General features: G+C 39.2%; 1 protein-coding gene across 2 annotated transcripts in view; it reads right to left on the reverse strand.

The window, feature by feature from the left end:
- The window catches only part of GABRA3 (gamma-aminobutyric acid type A receptor subunit alpha3), a 271,961-nt gene that overhangs the window by 19,077 nt on the left and 229,469 nt on the right, over positions 1–23,415 (reverse strand). For both annotated transcript variants that reach the window (XM_055268325.2, XM_055268326.2), the window contains exons 8-9: positions 11,542–11,694; positions 3,665–3,876 (exon numbers count right to left, since the gene is read on the reverse strand). In XM_055268325.2, coding sequence (XP_055124300.1) covers positions 3,665–3,876; positions 11,542–11,694 — 365 coding nt within the window. The remainder of the gene's footprint in view (positions 1–3,664; positions 3,877–11,541; positions 11,695–23,415) is intronic.

The following is a 23,415-nucleotide window of genomic DNA, read 5'->3' on the forward strand; positions in this document are numbered from 1 at the left end:
AATTTGAGTCTTCTACCCTATATGTCTTCATTTACTCATTAATAACAACATTTGAAAAAGCGGAGTCAAAGACAAAGTCCTGTAGTGTATCCCCAGGGACCTCCATTCAGTTTGGTGTCTGTCAGTCCATCAGTCAATTTATTTATTTATTTATTTATTTAGAGACAGAGTCTCTCTCTGTTGCCCAGGCTGGAGTGCAGTGGCACAATCTCGACTCACTGCAACCTCCACCTCCCGGGTGCAAGTGATTCTCACGTCTCAGCCTCCCAAGTAGCATGCTACCATGCCTGGCTAATTTTTTGTATTTTTGTAGAGATGGGGTTCCGCCATGTTGGCCAGGCTGGTCTCGAACTCCTGACCTCAAGTGATCTGCCTGCTTTGGCCTCCCAAACTGTTGGGATTTCAGGTGTGAGCCACCGCACCCAGTGCCATCAGTTAATTCTATTTGATTTGAATTGGTCAACCAACTACATCAGCCTAATTGTACTATTTTTTTCACCTTCCTTCCTTCCTTCCTTTATCTCTCTCTCTCTCTCTTCTCTCTCTCTTCTTTTTTTCATTTGACAGCATCTTACTCTGTCCCCCAGGCTGGAGTGCAGTGGTGCGACCTTGGCTCACTGCAGTCCGAACTTCTCGAGCTCAGATGATCCTCCCACCTCACCCTCCTGACTACTTGGGAATACAGGCATGTGCACCCATGCCCAGATAATTATTAATTTTTTCTGTAGAGACGGGATTTTACCATGTTGCCCAGGCTGGTCTCAAATTCCTGGGCTAAAGCAATCTGCCCTCTTCGTGAGCCACCACATCCAGCCTGCTTCCTTTTCTTCATGGAGGTATAATTTTTTAAAACTTAGTCAAATGTTTTATTAAAATCTATGACATTTTCTGGTCCACTAGTCCAATAAACTGTTGATAAATGCTCATGAGGTTAGATAATTTCTTATTAGTGAACTCAAGCTGTATATCACTGATTGCTGCTAACTGCTCCTAAAATATCTATCTGTTTAATAGTGTATTTTAGGGAACTTCCAGTTTAATATGTCAGAGTAAGGATACCTTTGTTCATTTTTCCTCTCTACAACCAACCAAAAACAGTAAGATGAGAAATAAAAACCAAAACTCTATCTTTGGTGAAACTTAATAGCTTTTATAACCTTAATCCCAAAAAGTAAGGGCTCGGAAGTGAAGTGAAAGTGAAAGTGAAGTGCAGTGAAAATCAGATCAGGGTGAAGATGACACTGAGGATACCTGCTGCTCTAGATTTCAGGTCAAGGATAGTGTCCCAAAAGTGTGTGGCATGACCTGACAAAGGAAAGAAACAATCCCTGTTTTGAAATAAAATCAGTTTTCAAACTGGTAATGAGAACATCCTGGAACTCTGACTACCACACAGTGGCAGAGGAGACAGAGACTGCAAAATTAAAGAATATAATACTATACACGCATACACATGCACAAGCACATACACAAACACACACAGAGACATGCACACAGACACCTGTATCAACATAGAGGGATTTCCTGTGAACAAGGGAAAGTTCTTACTAGTCAGAAGTAGAATCACAACTACAAGGAAGACTACTCATAAGAGATTATACAGACAACAAGTGATGCTCAAACTACTCTCTACTACTCATTCTCAGCTACTCATTACTATCCTGCTAACTCTCTCAGTTACTCCCCCAATGATACTTCCATACATAACAAGAGTAGTAAAAAAATTCTCTAATGCAACTTCAAGTAATAATTGAAGACAAACTATCATGCGACTAATACAAACTTTGTTACAAAAGGAAGAAAATGACCAATTGAGTATTGTAATCAATGTCTTCATGGAGTCATCAGAAAAAGAGAATGTGACCCATGGATTGTACAAAAGCTCAACTATTATTTAAGTATAAACACAATAGACAATGATTTTATACATTCAAAACAGAAGGAAATATGGTTCCCATGAGACCATCTTAAAGAAACTTATAGAAGATAGCTACACATACTGGGGCCTTTGGGAAGGTGGGGGGAAGAAGGAGAGAGGATCATTAAAAATAACTCATGAATATTAGGTTTAATATCTTGGTGATAAAATAATCTGTACAGCATACAGCCAACCCCCATGACACAAGTTTACCTATATAACAAACCTGCACTTGTACCCCTGAACTTAAAAGTTAAAAAAAGGAATTGATGTAAATATACAGTGAATAGAAATGATAGATAAAAGGACGATTTTAAGAAAAGAACCCATTTACATGTAGATCTATGACTAAACAATTATAGGATTTACAATTGCATGGAAGGATGTAAGTGTTACAAAATGTAATAATGGAGCAATAGTAGTATAGCAAACAGAAGTTAGGAGATGATAGGAACTGGTAGAGAGAAGGAGAGGTAGGAGTGGGCGTGTACTGATTTCCTTATATTCTTCGTGGGTGGGGGGCTAACAGACCCTGTTCCTAGCTGATAAACCAAGTTATAGAGGAATAAATATACTTTAAGGGTACAAAGGTAGCAACTAGATTAAGTATAATAAAACCAAGCAAAAAATCCTATGGTAGAGTAGATTAAGGAAGTAGAACTACACTTATCTCTTCATAATTTATAGCAAGGAGTTAATAAATTTTATCTAAATAAGTAGTTAAAAATTATTCAAATTTTGCCAACTCACCAATCTATACTCTATGCAATACATATTTTCTCCTAATTTGAAAAATCATTATCGTTTCTCTTCTCCATGATTATTTGAGGAGTACCAGGATGGTCCTGAGATCACATTTGCCAGTTCCTCTTAGCATATTTTGATAATCTTCATCTAGTTCTAGCGACCTGAACTTATTTAAAGCAGCCAGGGACAACGATCTTGATTTCACTGTATTCATGTTTTATTCCTATCAATTTAGTTGGTTTAATGATTTTAATCTCTCTTCTTCCTTCCCAACAATGCACCAATCCAATCAACATTTATTCAGCTTTTACTGTGAGTCAGATGCTATGCAAGGATGTTGGCTAGCTAGAAATAAGATGCAGACAAGCTCTTGCCCTCAAAATGTTCACAGTCTAGTGAGAGGAAGACAAAAACTAATATAAATAAATTATTTTAATATCAGGAGCACCCATGCCTCAAAAGATAAATCTGTGAATGATTCCAGAAAGGCTCTATGGAGAAAGTAGCGTTTCAGTTGGGACTTGAAGAATGAGTAGGTCTTTAACAGGCATGGGAAAAAACAAAGAGCATTCCAGGTACAGAATGCAAAATAAGCAGACATAGAAGGAAAGATGATCATTTTGTTTTGACTATAATTTGAATATACTGGAAAGAGGGGCAGAGGTGGCCTTAGAGATTGTACTTTGGGTTGAAGATAGAGTCCAAGCCTTTGAGTGACTTTGTAAGTACCAATGGGTGCCCCTTGAGTCTAGCAGCACCACATTTAGGTTTGATCCTTCACCACAAGACATCAACCCTCCATGATACCTGCCCTCTTTTCTTTGCCCTCAGACAACATGCCAGGTTGCCAAGAAGCACTCCAGTTGAGAATTGGATTGATGACCCCAGTGAATAGCACATAGCCCTGCCCAGTTCTTGCAGGCTATAGGCTGCCCACTCCTGGTCCCAATACAGGTCTCTCAGGGGGTGCTTCTCAGTTCCTCTTTTGCTATATCTCACCTTCATCTCCAGGGCCTCTGGCACCTTCTTGCCTTCCCAAGCCCAACTCCGCTTGGTGAAATAGTTGACAGTGGCAAATTCAATCAGTGCAGAAAATACAAAGGCATAACAGACGGCTATGAACCAGTCCATGGCCGTCGCATATGCCACTTTAGGTAAGGAATTTCTGGCACTGATACTCAAGGTGGTCATGGTAAGCACAGTGGTGACACCTGAGGAGAGAAAAGATGAGAACCAGTTGCAACTGGAAGACATTGAGAGCTTATTCGATGAAATCACTAATTTCCTATTTGAAAGGAGAAGCTTTACCCCACTCAAAATGGCCCCTTTAAAATAAAATAAAATTTTAAAAAAACACCAGACTATCAAATCTGATGGGTCCACCTAGTAACCAGCCCATCCCAATTGGCAGAAGACTATATAGGCATCTGCAATGGATTACATTTAATGGTTGTCCTCTAGCTTCTGCTTAAACATTTCCGTTAAAGAGCAGGTAGTCCATTTCATTGTAAGAGGGCATTTTAATTAGAAAAAAAACTAGCTCATGAACTGAAATCTGGCTTCTTCTAGCTACTGGTCCACAGACCGATCTTGGAGTTTCTTCTGTGGCCATGCAAGGGAAAAAAAATCTGCTCCTTACTCTCCAGAACAGACCTTCAGAGACCTAAAAGGGTTATGGTCCCTTGCGAAACTGCTTGTCTTCAGAATGAACATGGAGATTCAAGTTCACCTAATGAACTCCTTTTCTTGTTTACTTCCTTCCCTATCCTGTTTTTTTTTGTTTTGTTTTGTTTTGTTTTCTGAATAGCCCAGAACTGAGCCCAAGACTCAGGACATGGTCGGAATTCAGTAGGATGCTTACTTCCTTAATTTTGGACACTCTTCTGATAATGCAGCAAACTATTGTGGAAAGTGGTTCTGTAGCTGCATCACACCCTAGGTCCCTACTGGGCTTTGTGAACGATGAAAACTATTCCGAAATCTGTTTCTCGTGAGTTTTTGCCAAATCTAAGCTTGTCTTTAGATCAATTGATTCTTTTTTGGGGGGAGTGTTATTCTAAATTCAAGGCTTTATTTACATTTAAATTATATTTTACATTTTTTCTAATCTTTTCATATTTGAGATATGCATGTGAATATATATATATATATATATATATATATATAATTGTGATTAACGGTATAAGCTTTAGAGTCAGAATGAACTAGGCTGAAAACTGAGCAACCTCACCTACTAGTAATATGACCTTGAATAAGGTGTTTTACCCCAGACAGCCTCAGTTTATCATGTGTAAAAGGGGGGTAATAACACCAGATAATACAGAGATTTGTTAGGGATTGAAGATTATATATACATATATATTTATACATATATATATATACACACACATAAAGTCTATAGTATAATACCTGACACAGAGTAATCATTCCATAAATAGTAGCTTCTATAATTAACATGACTATTGTCTTTACTGTTGTTAGAACAATAGTGTTGTCATACTATATAATTAATTATAATAGTATAAGTATAATCAGCGTTAACAACAATATTATCATAATAATTTTACAATTGCTAGCGGTGTTTTTCTAGTCTCAATGAGTACTACACTAGAAGTTAGATGTTCTGAGTGCTCCCACTTACTTGCTTTATATCTTAGGCAATTTATTCTCTCTGTGCCTCCATTTTGCTCATCTATGAATATTCCCTACTGTCTCTGTCCCCCAGGATTTTGATAAAGCAGTAGATGTACAAAGTCATTCAAACTTGAGGAAGGGGAAATGGTCAGAATGTCTTTCTGAGCGTTGGCATGCTGAAGAGGATGGAGAAAGTGAGCCTCCTTAGCCCGGGTCAAGTGGGGCATGGAATGAATTCCTAATGAGGTGAAAGAGGCTATATGCGAAATCAAGCAGAGAAGGCACTGTGTCCATTAACTCTACCCAGAGGGTCAGCCATGTGTGCTGAAGCCTCTGGGGCTTCCTTTTCTATCTTGGTCTGTTGTAGTACCTTACTTATATATTTGCTATATAAATGAAAATCCAGGCTGCAAAAGACTCCGTACAATTTCAACAGAAATACCCTAGGAGTACCTTTGCACCAACTAGGCAGGGAGTCATCAAGGCTGATTAGCCAAAACACATTTTAAGCCATGTAAGGAATCTGCCACATAGCTAATACTTATTAACAAACTCTCTGAATCTGTAACCTGGTAATCTCTGAGAATGGATCCAGGCCTTGAAAACCTTCAGATCATACCAACCAAGTAGTTACTTAATGGGAGAAACAAGCTACTTTATTAATGGTTATTAGCAAATGCAGTTGTCCACTCTGACACATTCATAGCAGTGTGCTGCTAGTGCTTAGATGGAGAGAACTGTATTGCAACATAAGTGTTTCTGTGCCATATCTCAGTAGAGATTTTTAGAGCTCTAGTCTCTAGGGCTTAATTAAAACTGTCAACTTTTTGGAAAGCTCTTAGCTAGTCAGAGCTGGTAGGGCTCTCAATCAAGCCTTTGGTACACTTCATGGATGGACAAAGAGATTCTTGGCATTTTAAAAGATATTCAGCCTGTCACCAGTGCTTCTCTTTCAAGACTAGAAAACATTTCTGAAAAGGCTTAGGTAGAACTTACTGTCCTCCCTCGTCTCCTTTGAGCACTTCTAGTGCACTTACGTGATGACATGTGTTTCTTATACCAAACCACATCTGTGATGAGTGGAAAGGACTTTAATTCTCAGGCACAGCCAAGTAGCCCACTGTACCACATTTGTTCCCATCGGAGTTAATAATGTACTTTTTTTGTGGTAATTATTAAATATATTGTTATTATTATTAATGTAGCTCTTATTGTCTTCTTTTCTCCAACATTGCTAACTGTCTGTTTTGTGCCTTATACAGAGTTAAGTCCTAAGGATAAAAAATTTAGATATTTCAGACCACAGCATTCAAAATGAGTACCCATTCTCCCCTTAGGAGATAATCAAAATTAATCACATTTCATATATCTGTTTACTTCAGACACTACCACAAGGGCAAGGATATTTATTAATTCACTTTCAGTCAGGCTTAATTCTGTTATACAAAGTCCTATCTGACCCTATCACCCACCCATACACTTACGAACCCTTTATCGCAAACTCTTCTTACTGCCCAACTCTGCTACTCTATGACTGGTGAGTCCAGCTATTTTCTCAACCCCTTCTCTGAATGCATAACCCCCTTTTGGTCTTAACTGAAACCTGATTCTCCTCTTGAATACACTGTTTTGGTTCTCAAAATGTGGTTGATAATTCAGAATCAAGAGCTCAAGAAGTGCAATCCATATTTTCTTTGATGTCTAGTGCTTCTTAGACCATTACTGGATCACACTGTTGGGTAACCTGTGCTCTTTTGAGACGTCTACCATCTGGTGATACCCCTTTCTGCCCTTTCTCATAAGTATCATCTATAGAATACTCCCATCTCCCCAAAGATTACTTTGTGCCCATGCCATCCCCTCCTTGGTCCTAGGTAACCACTGATGTGCTTTCATTTTCTATGGATTAGATTTTTCTCTTGGAGTTTCATATAAATATTTTACAGTATGTACTCACTTGTGTCTGGCTTCCTCCACTCAGCATATTTTTAGGTTCATTCATGTTGTTGCATCTATCAGTGGCTTGTTCCTACTAATTTCACAGCAGCATTCCATTGTACTGATATTACCTAATTTGTTTATTCATTCACCCAGTAATGGATATCTGGATTGTTTCCAGTGTTCAACTTTTGTGAATAAAGATACTGGGATGATTTACATGTAAGTCTGTGTGAGTATATGCTTTCATTTCTCTTGGTAAATACCTAAAGAATGGAACTACAAGATTATATAGTAAGCATATGTTTAACTTTATATGGCATTGCCGAACTGTTTTCTAAAGTAATTTTACCATTTAACATTCCCAGTAGATGTATGAGAGTTTCAGTCAGCATGCATCCTTGACTTAAAAAATAAAATATAATATAATAACTTTAGGCCGGTCGCGGTGGCTCCTGCCTGGAATCCCAGCCCTTTGGGAGGCTGAGGCGGGTGGATCACAAGGTCAGGAGTTTGAGACCAGCCTGGCCAACATGGTGAAACCCCATCTCAACTAAAAATACAAAAATTAACCAGGCATGGTGGCACACGTCTGTAGTCCCAGCTACTCGGGAGGCTGAGGCAGGAGAATTGCTTGAATCCAGGAGGCAGAGGTTGCAATGAGCCGAGATAGCACCACTGCACTCCAGCCTGGGCAACAGGGCGAGACCCACCTCAAAAAATAAAATAAAATAAATAACGTTAATTGATACTTTAACACTTTTCTCTGATAGTGAAAGCTTGGAACATTTTATCTCCATATACCCCCATCTCAACAGATATATATTACGTTATGTTCCAGTATTTTATTCTAAATATATTGTTTAACCAATAAGCCACTGTTACCATTTCATACATTCAGTGCTTATTTTAGCCATTCTAGTATTTAAAGTGATGTCTCCACGAGGTTTTAGTTTGCATTTCCCTAATTTTAAAAAAGATGATGTTAAGGATCCTTTCACATGATTATGGGCATTTGTATATATTCTTCGGTGAAGTATCTGTTTACATCTTTTGACCATTTTAAAAATTGGATTCTTTGTCCTTTTATTATTGAATTTTAGGAGCTTTTTATATTTTCAGAATATATAAATATTTCAAAATATATTTTTTTAGGTCTGCACAGATATAGTGTGCTTTATCTCAGGATATGGCTTGCCATTTCATTACCTTAATGTTATCCTTTGATGAGCAGAAATTTTTAATTTTGATGAAGTCCAATTTATTAGTTCTTTTCCTTATTGTTATTATGTTTTTGTGAACTAAGGAATTTCTGTCTACCAAAGGGTGCACAGATATTGCCTTATATTTTCTTCTAAGATAATCATATTTTTAACTTTTGTATTTAAATCCACGATCAATCTCAAATTCTCTGCAGTGTCATCTTTATCATAAATCAAGTTTCCATATACATGGCTGTATTTTAGGCTTTCTTATTTTCTTTAAAAATCTTTTGAGACAGGGTCTCACTCTGTCACCCAGGCTGGAGTGCAGTGGCATGATCATGGCTCATGGCAGCCTCAACCTCCCAGGCCCAAGCAATCCTCTCACCTCAGCCTCCCAAGTATCTGGGACCACAGGGATGTGCCATCACGTCTGGCTAATTAAAAAGAAAAAATTTAAGACAAAGTCTCCCTGTGTTGCCCAGGCTGGTCCTGAACTCCTAGGCTCAAGCAGTACTCCCACTTCAGCCTCTGAAAGTGCTGGGATTACAGGCATGAGCTGCCACTCCCCGTCTCTCTACTTTGTTCTTTTTTAGAAGGATATATTGGCTATTCTTGCTTTTTTTCTTACATAAACAATTCTGCAATCGCTTTTTATATAAACATTTTAACATGCAGGTTCTCACATCAGTGCAATTAATGTAAATATAAATTCTAAATTAATGTGAGGCCAAGTTTGAATTAGCAAATGAATTATCAAGGAATCTCATATTTCACACAAAGCCCAGGCCAAAAGAAATATGCTTCTTTATTGTCTCTTTGCACTGGTAAGTGTATTTTTCTAGTACTCCCTTGCATTGAAAGCGTTAACTCTTCGATGATATTGAATTTATGGGATGTGTCCTTGTATTAATTTCCTTTGGTTTATGTAACAAATTATCAAAAATTTAGTTGCTTAAAACAACTAAATGCCTTCTTACAATTCTTGATGCTAGAAGGCTGAAATTAGTTTCACTGGTCCAGTGTCAAGGTGTCAGCAGGGTTGCACTCCCTCTGGAGGCGCTAAAGGAATAATCTATTACCTTTTTCAGCTTCTAGAGCTGTATGACAGATTCCTTTACTCATGATCCCCTTCCTCTTTCTTCAAATCCAACAGCAGAGCATGTTCAAATCTTTCCTCCTTCTGCCATCACATTGCTTTCTCCTCCATAGTCAAATCTCCTTCTGCCTGATTCTTATAAGGATACTGTGATTGCCTTTAGGCCCCATTCCAGATAATTCAGAATAATCTCTCCATCTCAAGATCTTTTCTTTAATCATAACTACAAAGTTATTTTTGCTGTATAGGTCACACTCCCAAGTTCCAGGGACTAGAATACGGGTATCTTTGGGGACCATTATTCTGCCTACCACAATCTTAGTTGTAAATGCCTTTCTTTAAAAAGTCAAACTCTTGTTTACCAAGACCAGGAGTCCATCTGCTTATCTTCCTGCCATAACAGTACAGTTAATGTGATTAACACTCAATTTTCAGTTTCTTCTTTCATTTGGGCCCCTGTGTATTTCCTTTAATTTCTTTTAAGCTCACGTTAAGACATTAGCTTAAAAGAATGGTTTTGTCAGGTGCTGTGGCTCACATCTGTAATCTTAGCACTTTGGGAGGCTGAGGTGGGTGGATCATCTGAAGTCAGGAGTTGGAGACCAGCCTGGCCAACATGTTGAAACCCTGTCTCTACTAAAAATACAAAAAAAAAAAAAAAAAATAGCCAGGTGTGGTGGCGGGCACCTGTAATCCCAGCTACTCGGGAGGCTGAGGCAGGAGAATCGCTTGAACCTGAGAGGCGGGGGGTTGCAGTGAGCCGAGAATGCTCTATTGCACTCCAGCCTGGGCAACAAGAGTGAAACTCTGTCTCAAAAAAAAAAAAAGAAGGAAAAATGAAAAAGAATGGTTTCTATGTTTTATCTAGCTTTTCTAGGATTTTATAAAGGAAGCTTTTCAGGGTATCTAGTTTGTTACATTTCCCAAAGTGAGCATATTTAACCCACTCTCATACAGCTTCAGCTCCCTCCACTTCACTAGAACTGTTCTTTGAAGATCCCTAACAGCCAAGTATATCACAATACCCAACAGACAGTTTCTGTCTGCATCTCATGTAAACTCAGTACAATTCAACCCACATGAGTATTCTCTGCTTCTTGAAATACTTTCCTCACTTGACTTCCATGATATCACATTCTTTTGATTATTCTTTCTTTTTCCTACTTTACAGGTCACTCTTTCTCTTTCTCCACTGCTATCTCCTACAATACCTGACCTACAATGCTACTACTTCCAAACTATAATTTACTTTTTATTTCACTACCCAGTAAAACTTCAGGATGTTGGTAGAAACACCTTCTATGTGGATACCAAGTACACTCAAGTATATGCCTCAAAGGTATCATTGCCATGGAGGCAGTTTAGTAGCTGAAAAAATTAATATGTATTTCCGACAGTGGGAAAAATAGGCAGGAAATGTTTTATATGTTTTAAGTCTGTGAGGAAAAAGTGCTAATGATATGCAAATGTCTTCCTAGACATCAGTATACTCATGATGAAGAAAATGCCTTTGATTGTGGGTACTATTAAGAAATCCTTTAAACTTTGTGTGGCCTTTACACAATATCAGATAATTCATACTTTCAAAAAGGCTAGAGAAGAAGCCACAAAGTCAAACACTCATACAAAAAAAGCAGATCTTAACAAAGCCCCCAGTCCAATACTCTGTTCAGACAGCTTGGCTTCTAACCCTTTAACTTCTCCACTGTATGCACTAAATTCCTCTCTTTTTCACTAAAGGATAATTCCCTCTCCAGCTTTGGGGGCAAGCAGGACTGAAATGGGAAGCATTTCAGTATCTTACTGGTCCAACAGTCTTCTTATTCTAACTTCCTCCTTAAGAATTCAGTCGTCTAAAACTCCATGGTCTGATGATTCAGTTACTCCTGCTAGGCACAGGCATTTCTCCCATTCTCTCCAGGAATCATTCTTCCACCTTTCTCACCTCCACTGTGACTCTGCATGATAAGACTTTCCCTTACGCTCCATAAATTATCACTCACCAAAGACTGTACGGGCAGGAACAGACTCTCTGTTGAGCCAGAACGACACTTGTGACAGAATGACAGTCATGATACATGGCAAGTAGGTCTGGATCACAAAGTAGCCAATTTTTCGCTTGAGATGGAAGTGGGTTGTCATGACGACATATTCTCCTAAAGAGAGAGTAAAATTAGGCAGTATGTAGCTACATAAACATTGCTAAATCAAGTTGGGCCCCAATTCAATTCACAAAGCTCTTTAATCTTATATTCAATATTCCAGCATCTCCCAAGTTCATATAACCAGAGCCCTTTAATAATCACAAGATAGTGTGTTTTTTGTGTGCGTGTGAAAAAACAATGCTATCAGTGTACCAATACAGCTTGCTCAGAACAATTTCGACACAATTCATTCAAGTAAATTAATGTTCTCATTTAAATAATAATAAAATAAAAATCTCTTCTACAGCACTTGCTATGTGATAGGCACTCATTTAGCACTTTAACATTATAAAATATTTAATCTTCACAGGAACCCTATGAGGTAGGTACTATTGTTATCCTCATTTTATAGCTCAAGAAACTGAGGCAAGGAGAGATGGAGCAACTTGCATAAGGTTACACAGCTAGTAATTAGTAAAGCCCAAAGTCAAGCCCAGGTAGGTTGTCCACAGTTCATGCTTTTTAACCATTATGCTCTGCTGTTCTAATGTACTAACTTGGTTAGACCCAAAAGTTCACATAGCAGAACGTGAACTGACCTACATTATCCCACTCCTAAAATAAGAGTGAGCACTTACTGCACTTTTACTGTGTGCCAAAATATTTTCTGAGTGTTTGTGGATTGTTAACTTTATATCCTCCTAACAGTTCTGTGAGATAGGTACTAATAATTACCCCATGTTGTTAAATGTATTAGTCAATTCTCCCTCTTACTGGATTTGTCAGCAGCATTTTATGCAGTTGATCCTTCTTCCCTCTTGTAATCACTCTTCACAGACCCTCTAGGCCATGATGCTTTTCTGGTTTCTCTCCTACTTCACAGACCATTCCTCCAAAGTCTCCTTTACTGTTCCTTTTAATTTCTAAACACTGGAGGATGTCAAAGCTCTGTACTTGTACTTCTTTTTTCTGTCTCACTCAGACACCGGCAATTCTCATCCAGCCTGTGTCTTTAATACCTTAAACTCTAATAACTCCCCAATGTATAACTTCTACCTGGGCTTCCTACTTGTTGTGGGTTGAATTGTGTCCCTCAAAAAGATATGCTGAAGCCTTAGGCCCTGTTACCTCAGACCGTGGCCTTGTTTGGAAATAGTGTTATTGCAGATGTAGTTAGTTAAGATGAGGTCATGCCGTACTGGAGTAGGGTGGGCCCCTCATCCGACATGACTAGTGTCCTTAGAAGAGAGCACCATGTGAAAACACAGACACACAGGGAGAAGGATATGTAAAAAGCAGGCAGAGGGCTGGGCACAGTGGCTCAAGCCTGTAATCCCAGCACTTTGGGAGGCCAAGGCGGGCAGATTACAAGGCCAGGAGATCGAGACCATCCTGGCTAACACGGTGAAACCCCATCTCTACTAAAAATACAAAAAATTAGCCGGGTGTGGTGGCGGGCACCTGTAGTCCCAGCTACTCGGGAGGCTGAGGCAGGAAAATGGCGTGAACCTGGGAGGCGGAGGTTGCAGTGAGCCAAGATCGGGCCACAGCACTCCAGCCTGGGCAACAGAGCGAGACTCTGTCTCAAAAAAAAAAAAAAAAAAACACAAGCAGAGATTGGAGTGGTGCAGCTGCAAGCCAAGGAATGCTAAAGATTACAGCCACCACCAGAAACTAGGGAGAGGCAAGGGACAGATTTTCCCCCACAGAATCTCTAGAAAGAACTAACCTTCTTGATGCTTTCATTTGAGACTTCTAGCCTTAACTGTGAGACATATTTCTGTTAAGTTGCAGTTTGTGGTACTTTATTATAGGAGCCTTAATATTCTCTACTCAACTCTAAGATTTATATATTAGACATCACTACTTGACTTAACATGAAAATCAAGATTTTGGTTTTCACTCTCCCCATCCCCAACACCCATTCAAAATGGCTCCCCCAAGAGACTTTCCACTGACTTCTCAACCCCACCGTGTTCTGTTGCTCTCTCACTTGCTCTCCTTCCCTCCCTCCTTTCTCTCTCACACATTTACACACACACACACACACATAACACACACAAAATCAATCAGCCAACTCTTGCAGTTCTTTCTCCAAAATATTTCCATAATTTGACCACTTCTCACCACCTCTACTGCTACCACCCTGGTCTAAGCCACCATCATGTCTCACCTAGAGTACTGGAATAGCTTTCTAACTGGTCTCCTTGTTCTGTCCTTGACTCCTCTTCAATGCATTCATAGTACAGCTGCCAGAAATTATCTTATTAAAACATAAGTCAGATCTTGTCTGTCTTCTGTTCAAGACTATCCAATGGTTTACCATCTCTCAAAGAGTAAAAGCCAGATTTTCCAAAATAGTCCCCAAAGACCCTTGCGATATGCCTGCTCTAATAGCACTCTTATCAGAGCTTCTTATTTTTCACCACTCTTCCTCCACCCACATTTGGTTTTGGCAGGATTCACAAATGAGGCAATTTCCCACTTTTCTACTCTACCCACTCCCTTGTACCTAAACCTAGGAAGCACCATCTGGTCATCCAAGGCTCAATATACAACCCATATTGAATATGTATTCACATCTTAGCTTGTTTATGTGAACACAAAAAATACAAGTAGGCTTATTTTTAATTTAGCAAATTAAAAATTACAACTTTGGAGTTCCCATCTCTTTTCTTTCTCTCTGCTTCTTTTTTTCAATTATTTTCTTCCTTTGTTTTATCTTCTGTCTGTGTGCATCTCTACTTCTTTCTGTCCTTTCCGTTTCCTTCACTCTCTCCCCACTGAGAAGGCATTGGGGATTTGTTTTTCATGAGAGTTGGACTTTGATTAGCTTACGCAATTCTCCCTTTTTATCATCTCACATTTCCAAACCCTACCTATTAATCCTATCTCTGATCATGTGAAATATTTAATATATAAAAGATGTAATATTCATAAATTAATTACATTCTGTGGATCTAAAAGGCAAAGCAAATGGACTTTGCAAAAGATTATCAAATTAACCATTTGTTTTGAATAACTGACTCAAAACGGTTGAACACATTGATTTTCCTCAATCCTCTCCTTTTCTATACTTCTTTCTTTCTCATTCTGTCTTGTTGTCTGTCTTCTGAAGAGGTGAAAGGAATTATCTTTAGTAAGAACTGACACCATTTACTAGGTTGCGAAGATTTCCCTGGTTTCTGTCCTTGTATTGGAGACTATCTGGGTCCACTGTGAAATTGTCAAAGGGACAATGGAAAGACACTTTCATATATTCACAAGTATTCACAACCTAGATCATTTTTATGGGTGGAACTTACAAGTGGACTTTTCGAAAGCTTAGCAAATTAATTTATTATGTCAATTAACTTAATCAGTTTTCTTAAACACAACTCTGATATTTTCCATCTCTGTATATCTTCTTCTCTGTCAAAGAGAGAACTGAAACTTTAATCAAATTGGAAGATTTTCACAATTCCCTCCATCCCACCTCCACCCTTTTGTCCCAGCTTATTAAGCTCATTATGTACCATCTGTGTTGTGTGTGTTGTATATGAAATATTCAAGGGTACAATATAAAACATACAATGCATATGTATTCATAAATTAGTTATTATCTATGTATCAGAAATGCAGAACAGTTTAGCTAAATAATGCTTTACGTGACTGACTATATTTTCCTGAAGTGGATTTGTTAGATTCTCTCCCTCCTTGCCCCTATTGCTGCGTCTCTTTGTCTTTCTTATTATGAAGGATGACCCTTTAAGTGATTTGGGGGAATTTTCTCCTGCCTTTGCACTTCAGCCTATTAAATTCCATCTGTGTTAAATATGAAATATTTGATAATAGAATGTAAAACACATTCACAACTTAACTAGTTTCTAAGGTTTTGAAACACACAAGAGGATTTTTTAGCTTGGCAAATTAACTCATCATAAAAAAGTAAGTGGATATATTTTCTTAAATCTATCTTGGGTATTTTTCCCTCTCTCTATCTCTACTCCTTGTTCTTTATCTTGCCTCCTGTTTTCTTTTTATCTCCATCTCTCTGATTTTTCTTTATGTCCTGTTTTATGCATTATCTTTACTTACCTATGCTACACATCTAAAGAAATAATATATACAATGACAATAATAATAAAACTGTCATTCTAACAAATGATCAAATTTCTAGGAAAGATGGATATATAAGGATCACACATCCAAACTATTCTTTTAGAAAATTAATGTAATAATTCGCCAAATTAGGGAAAATAGGGGATGGTGTCAACAACTAGCCACAGACTTTGAGGAATTTCATTAATTTATTTAATACATGTTTGAATCTGGAGCAAAGAGCAGACGGCCTCTGCATGAAGCTAGTTCATACTGAGGACTGACAGCATTTGGAGAGAAAGCCAGCCATACCAATCAGAACATCCACGGATTGTGGGTCCTTTCTCTGGCCCAGATTTCCATTCATATTCTAGACCCTACATGGAAGAGTGTATGAAGCATTTAGAAAGGAATGCCCATAATTTATGGTCACAATAAAAACAATACATATATATGTAAGGTAATAATATTTATATGGTTCCTAAATCAATAGGTATAAAAGTATGTGCAGCAAAATGTCTCCCGCCCACACCTGTCCCCAAATTATCCATTTCACATCTCCTTCCTTTAGGTAACTACAATTAACTGCCTCTTGTGTATCTTCCTGGAAAGATTATGTGTGTGTGTGTGTGTGTATGTATATATACACAGTTCGAAAACATGTATCTACGATAATTAAAATAATGTGATACATATAAAGAATAGACAGAGAGACAACAATGAAAAAGAATAATATAGACACAGATTTATGCGTTTGTATGTGTATGTATGTGCACACATGTGGATTTAGTATATGATAAAAGCAGCATCTCATATCAATGAGGAAACACTTGATTATTCACTCACGGATACTGGTACATTTGGTTACCTCATAGTGCAAACCAAAAATAAAACTCCAGATTATATTCGAGATGTAAATTTTAAAAATGGAAATAACGCAGTTCCTAAAAAATGTAGGTAAAAAGTCGGAAAGATGTCCAATTCATATAGCAGACTGAGCAGCAACATTTACCTCCTCTTTCTCTTAAGACTTCATCAAGTGCCAGTGAAGACAGTAAAATAGAGTAAACCCATAAGAAAGAAAACAACAGGAAAGAATGAATGAAAGAGCTCAAGAGAATTTTGGAATTCAGAAAGTGCTGATGGAGAAAGCAGGCCCCAGTGTAGATGAGAAGCAGCAGAGGGAGCTCAGCTTACAAGGGAGGTGCCTGCTGGCAACGCCCAGAGAGGACACAGACCTGGGGGCTGCAGGGACAAAGGGAGAGGGTCTCAAGGATGGGAATGGGAAATAGGGACATTTCCTGCAGATCTGAACTCGGAAAAGTTACAAGCCCTACTTCCACAGGCACAAGGACTGTATCAATATGTTTATTCTCCCACTGAAAAGAAAGATAACCTGAGTGCCTTAATCTAAAATACTCTGAAGGGTCTTTCTACAGAAAACTAGGGAAATTTAAGTGGTGGTAGGCCCTTAAAGAAGAAATGCAATCCCAACAAAAGACAGTATTCATACAGTCATAGTAATACAAATGTCCCTTGCTGGTTTTGAGCGTTTAAAATCAATCTATAGAGAAAGTATTGAAAGCTTAATTAGGGGCATATAACGGTATTAGTTTTCTATTTATTGGTACTTTATCAAATTACCCCACACTTGTTGGCTTAAAACAGCACAAATTTATACTCTTATACTTCTGAAGGTCAGAAGTCTAAAATGGGTCTCACTGTGCTAAAATCAGGATGTAGGTGGGGCTGCCTTCACTTCTGGTGACTCTAGGGAAGAATAGGTTTTCTCATCTTTTTGGCTTCTCTGGGTAGTCCACATTTCTGGGCTTGTGGCCCCATTTGTCATCTTTCAAGCCAGCTGTAAAATATCTTCTACTCATTTTCTTTTTGACTCTGGTCTTCCTGCCTCTCCTTTATAAGGACTCTCATGGTTACATTATGCCCACTTGAATAATCCAGAATAATCTATTTTAAAATCAGCTGATTAGGCACCTTAATCCCCCCCTTTCCATGTAACCTAACATGTTCACAGGTTCTACGGAATAGAATGTGGACATCTTTGGGGGGCCACTATTCTCCCTACCACAAGAACTAAGTGTATATTTTAATCTGTTTTTACAATGAAAGCAAACTTTTAGTTGGCAGAAGTTGGAAGAAAGAAGGTGAGGATATGAGGACAGAAGGGTTGATAGATCAATAAATATAGCTAAGTATTTGATCCAGCTATCAATACTTGGAGGAAAGGAGAGGTAGGGGCAATGGAAGTGAGATAAGCACTCATATACCTTAGGGTAGGGAATCAATATTTCATCTCTAAAGGTGAAAAATAGCAGTATAAGCACATTATTTAGAACTATAGAGGGAACCATCAGAAGTAAAACATAAGTGGTTAAAATGGGAACTGCTCCTTTTCAGTATATACCTTTCTGTTATTTGATTTTTTAACTTTCTTTTCTTTCCTCCTTCCCTCCCTCCCTGCCTTTCTTCCTGCCTTCCTTCTTTCCTTACATCCGTCCTTCTAGATGCAAAGTAAAAAGGGAGTGATCCATGTAGTGATTATGTTTATAGACTCTGGAGCAAGTTTGCTGCCTTGTTTCCAAATCTTGCTCTACCACTTACCAACTGTGTGACCCTGAGAAAATTATTTAATCTGTCTGAGCCTCGATTTCCTTATCTATAAACCTCAGATAATACCACCACCCACCTCAAACTGTTGTTCAGGGGTTAAGTGAGTTAATACATGCCCTCAGGGAAATGCTTTGCACATATTACATGCTCAAAAATTGATCATTATTAATTCTACCACTATACCCATGTATTACTTTGATAAACAGTAAGAAAAGAAGGACAATATCTTGTTGCATAGGGCTGCCATAACAAAGTACTACACCCTGGATGGGTTAAAACGAAACAAATGTATTCTTTCACAGTTCTGGAGGCTGGAAGTCTGATATTGAGGTGTCAGCAGAGCTACACTCCCTCTGAAAATTGTAGGGAAATCCTTCCTTGCCTCTTCCTAGTTTCAAGTTGTTTTCTCACAATCTTTGGTGTTTCTCAACTTATAGAAGCATCACCCCAATCACTGCCTTCATATTCACATGGTGTTCTCCATGTGCACGCGTGTGTGTGTGTGTGTCTCTATGTCCAAATTTCCCCTTTTTATAAGGACACCAGTCATATTGGATTAGGGCCCACTCCACTGCAGTATGACCTTATCTTAACTAATTACATCTGCAGTGACCCTGTTTCCAAATAAGGTCACATTTTGCAGTACTGGGGGTTAGGACTTAAACACATCTTTTCAGGGGACACAATTCAACCCATGATACCTGTGTTGGCAAGGGTGAGGGGAAATTGGCATGCCCATCACTGATAATAGGAGTGTGAATTGTTTAACCTTTCAGAACGGCAGTTTGTCAATATGTATCAATTTTTTTAAATGTGTCTACTTTCTGAAATAGCAATCTCAATATCCTGTCTGTATCTTAAGCGGATACTTAAACAGGAGCAAAATGCTACAGGGAAAAGAAGGGTCTTTACAGTGTTGTTTATAGCATTAAAACACAGAATATAATAGTGGATGATTGTTTAAATAGATTGTGATCCATCTATATGAGGACATTACCAAAAAAGATACTATTTTACTGAGTTTCACAATGAAATGCTACACTTCCTAGTGACAACAGGGATTATCGTCACTGTCAGCTATGCTCTGGCCTGATAGGAAGGGTTTTCATTTTTTTTTAAGTAACCAAAACAAGTAATAATAAATGTGTGCTGTGTTCATTCTAATTGCTAACATATTTTACTAAATCTTGTGTACATTTTACTTGGATTATGTGCATTTAGTGACATGAAAACACATTTATAATATAAAATTAAATAAAAATCAGCTTATAAAACAGTATCAATACTATGGCCCCATTTATATAAAAACATATTTATACAGAAAATGCAAAGGGAACCATCTTAAATACTGAATGTAAAATAATCAGTTAATGTACCAAAATCTTCTAAGATATTTCTAGAAAGTGGAAACAAAAAGTATTTTAATTTCCCACATTTGCTCCTCCATGTATTTCTAATTTTCCTGTTATGAACGTGTATCTTCTGTGTGCTAAAGATGAGACCAACCGCGGTTTACCAAAATGAAGTGGGAGTGGGGTCTGATTAGGCTGCCAAGGATTGGTCTCAAGAGTTGATGCCAGGTGGGCAGTGCCCAGGACAGACGAGGAGGTGAGGGGAGTGAACAGATACAGTGACTTCTCTTGCTTGCTCACTCTGAGGAGGAAATCCCTGCAGCAGCAAGGGCAGGCCTTCAGCCTCTAGGGCCCGGCTGTGCAGTACACCACTTTGGGCTATGTGATGCTGCAGCCTCGGCCTCCTCCTGGGGCCTCCTTCCTCTTTTCCCTTAAGTTGGGGTGGGGAAGGGAGGGGAAACCAGGCAGTGGCATTGGTGGTGGCACCTCTGGAAGCAGGAGGCTGGCTTCTCTGCTCACACATGTAAGGGGTCCAGTGGAGACGTGAGGGGACAGGAGGGTGTGTGAAACCTGCAAATAGCTCCTCTCCCTCCTTGCTTGCACAGTCCCGGGATCAGGGCCCTAAAGGCTGGCAGTACCTGTGCAGCCAGTGCAAGAAAAGTATGTCAATGCCCCTGCTTCACCTTCAGCAGAGTGAGCCAGGGACGGGTCCCTGTCTGGCTCTGCCCACACTCCCAGGGCTCTGAGCCCTGGCCACGCAGTGGCCCAGGTAAGCCAATACACGATGGCCAGGAGCACTCCTGGGACACAGGGACAGGGCCCAGGTGGTCCAGACACTCCCACCGCCAGCCACCCCTACTGCTTCTGCCAAAGCCAGGCACTTGACCCCAGCAGCAATGCTCACCCATTGGAAGGAGGGAATTCTTCAGATTGGGGCCAGCCACACCTTGCCTGTCTGTGCCACTTGGACTGGTCCAGCTGGAGGCCTGCCATACATGACCCCAGGACCCCATGGAACAGCCCACCCACCCCTGCAGCCCTACACTCCCTCTCTCTTCTGCATCTTACTCTGAACAGCTTTCAGCTTCCCTAACAGGCCATGCTCTCTCATACTTCTGGACTTTTGACATCTCAGTATTGCCTTTGTCAAGAATAGCCTTTCCCCACACTAATTCTAGATCTCTAAATCCTGTTTGTCCTTCAATTCCATTTCAAATGTTGATTTTTTTAGGCACCCTCCCCTGATTCTGAGGTGGAAGGAAAACAGGGCAGAGGAGATGACAGACTATGATATCACAAGAGGGAACAGTGTAGGTCTAGATAATGAGACAAAAGGACATGTATAATTGTGGATTCACAGAGACAAGTGTTGCTTGAAAATTAATGTTGAAAGCTTCCATCATTTTATAGCAAAATTATGTGATATGTGGGCCCCAGCATATACTCCATTTTGACAAACATTCTAAGGTTAGTTGAGATCCAGAATATATCATTCCTCAGGCCCCTTGAACTGGTCAGGGGCCATTTCCAAATGGACAGACTTAAGGCCACAGAACAAAACTCTACTTTCATTTGTCAATATCCAAGAGTTAGCCATTGATAAAACCTGGCAGATTTTGCCAACCAAGCTTTTTTCTGAGTTACGTGATCCACTTAAGAAACTAATTCCATGGCTACTCCCTGGACATCCTGGCTGTGTGTTTGACCTTTTCTGGGATTAGTTAATGTGCCACCTCAGCACAGGCTGAGTTAAGCAATTATTTTAATGAAATCTTTAGGAACAAAGCTCAGCTCTTCACCCACCATGGCCTCCATCTGCTTTCTCTTCTCATACTCTAGCCCTAATGCCCTTCACCTTCTGCACCACTCTCCAAGAGGCAGCAGGCAATCGTGGTTAAGACGATGGTCCAATAACAGGCTCTGAAATTGTGGCAATAATCAATAGCTTACCAACTAAAAAGAGTCCAGGACCTGATGGATTCACAGCCGAATTCTACAGAGGTACAAGGAGGAACTGGTATCATTCCTTCTGAAACTATTCCAATCAATAGAAAAAGACAGAATCCTCCCTAACTCATTTTATGAGGCCAGCATCATCCTGATACCAAAGCCTGGCAGAGACATAACCAAAAAAGGGAATTTCAGACCAATATCCTTGATGAACATTGATGCAAAAATCCTCAATAAAATACTGGCAAACCGAATCCAGCAGCACATCAAAAAGCTTATCCACCATGATCAAGTGGGCTTCATCCCTGGGATGCAAGGCTGGTTCAACATACGTAAATCAATAAATGTAATCCAGCATATAAACAGAACCAAAGACAAAAATCACATGATTATCTCAATAGATGCAGAAAAGGCCTTTGACAAAATTCAACAACCTTCATGCTAAAAACTCCCAATAAACTAGGTATTGATGGGACCTATCTCAAAATAATAAGAGCTATCTATGACAAACCCACAGCCAATATCATACTGAATGGGCAAAAACTGGAAGCATTCCCTTTGAAAACGGGCACAAGACAGGGATGCGCTCTCTCACCACTCCTATTCAACATACTGTTGGAAGTTCTGGCCAGGGCAATCAGGTAGGAGAAGGAAATAAAGGGTATTCAATTAGGAAAAGAGGAAGTCAAATTGTCCCTGTTTGCAGATGACATGATTGTATATCTAGAAAACCCCATTGTCTCAGCCCAAAATCTCCTTAAGCTGATTAGCAACTTCAGCAAAGTCTCAGGATACGAAATCAGTGTACAAAAATCACAAGCATTCTTGTACACCAATAACAAACAAACAGAGAGCCACATCATGAGTGAACTCCCATTCACAATTGCTTCAAAGAGAATAAAATACCTAGGAATCCAACTTACAAGGGACTTGAAGGACTTCTTCAAGGAGAACTACAAACCACTGCTCAATGAAATAAAAGAGGATACAAACAAATGGAACAACATTCCATGCTCATGGTTTGGAAGAATCAATATCGTGAAAATGGCCATACTGCCCAAGGTAATTTATAGATTCAATGCCATCCCCATCAAGCTACCAATGACTTTCTTCACAGAATTGGAAAAAACTACTTTAAAGTTCATATGGAACCAAAAAAGAGCCCTCATCGCCAAGTCAATCCTAAGCCAAAAGAACAAAGCTGGAGGCATCATGCTACCTGACTTCAAACTATACTACAAGGCTACAGTAACCAAAACAGCATGGTACTGGTACCAAAACAGAGACATAGATCAACGGAACAGAACAGAGCCCTCAGAAATAATGCCGCATATCTACAACTATCTTATCTTTGACAAACCTGACAAAAACAAGCAATGGGGAAAGGATTCCCTATTTAATAGATGGTGCTGGGAAAACTGGCGAGCCATATGTAGAAAGCTGAAACTGGATCCCTTCCTTACACCTTATACAAAACTTAATTCAAGATGGATTAAAGACGTACAGGTTAGACCTAAAACCATAAAAACCCTAGAAGAAAACCTAGGCAATACCATTCAGGACATAGGCATGGGCAAGGACTTGATGTCTAAAACACCAAAAGCAATGGCAACAAAAGCCAAAATTGACAAATGGGATCTAATTAAAGAGCTTCTGCACAGCAAAAGAAACTACCATCAGAGTGAACAGGCAACCTACAGAATGGGAGAAGATTTTCACA

Source organism: Symphalangus syndactylus, chromosome X (genome assembly GCF_028878055.3).
Source record: "Symphalangus syndactylus isolate Jambi chromosome X, NHGRI_mSymSyn1-v2.1_pri, whole genome shotgun sequence".
NCBI lineage: Eukaryota > Metazoa > Chordata > Mammalia > Primates > Hylobatidae > Symphalangus > Symphalangus syndactylus.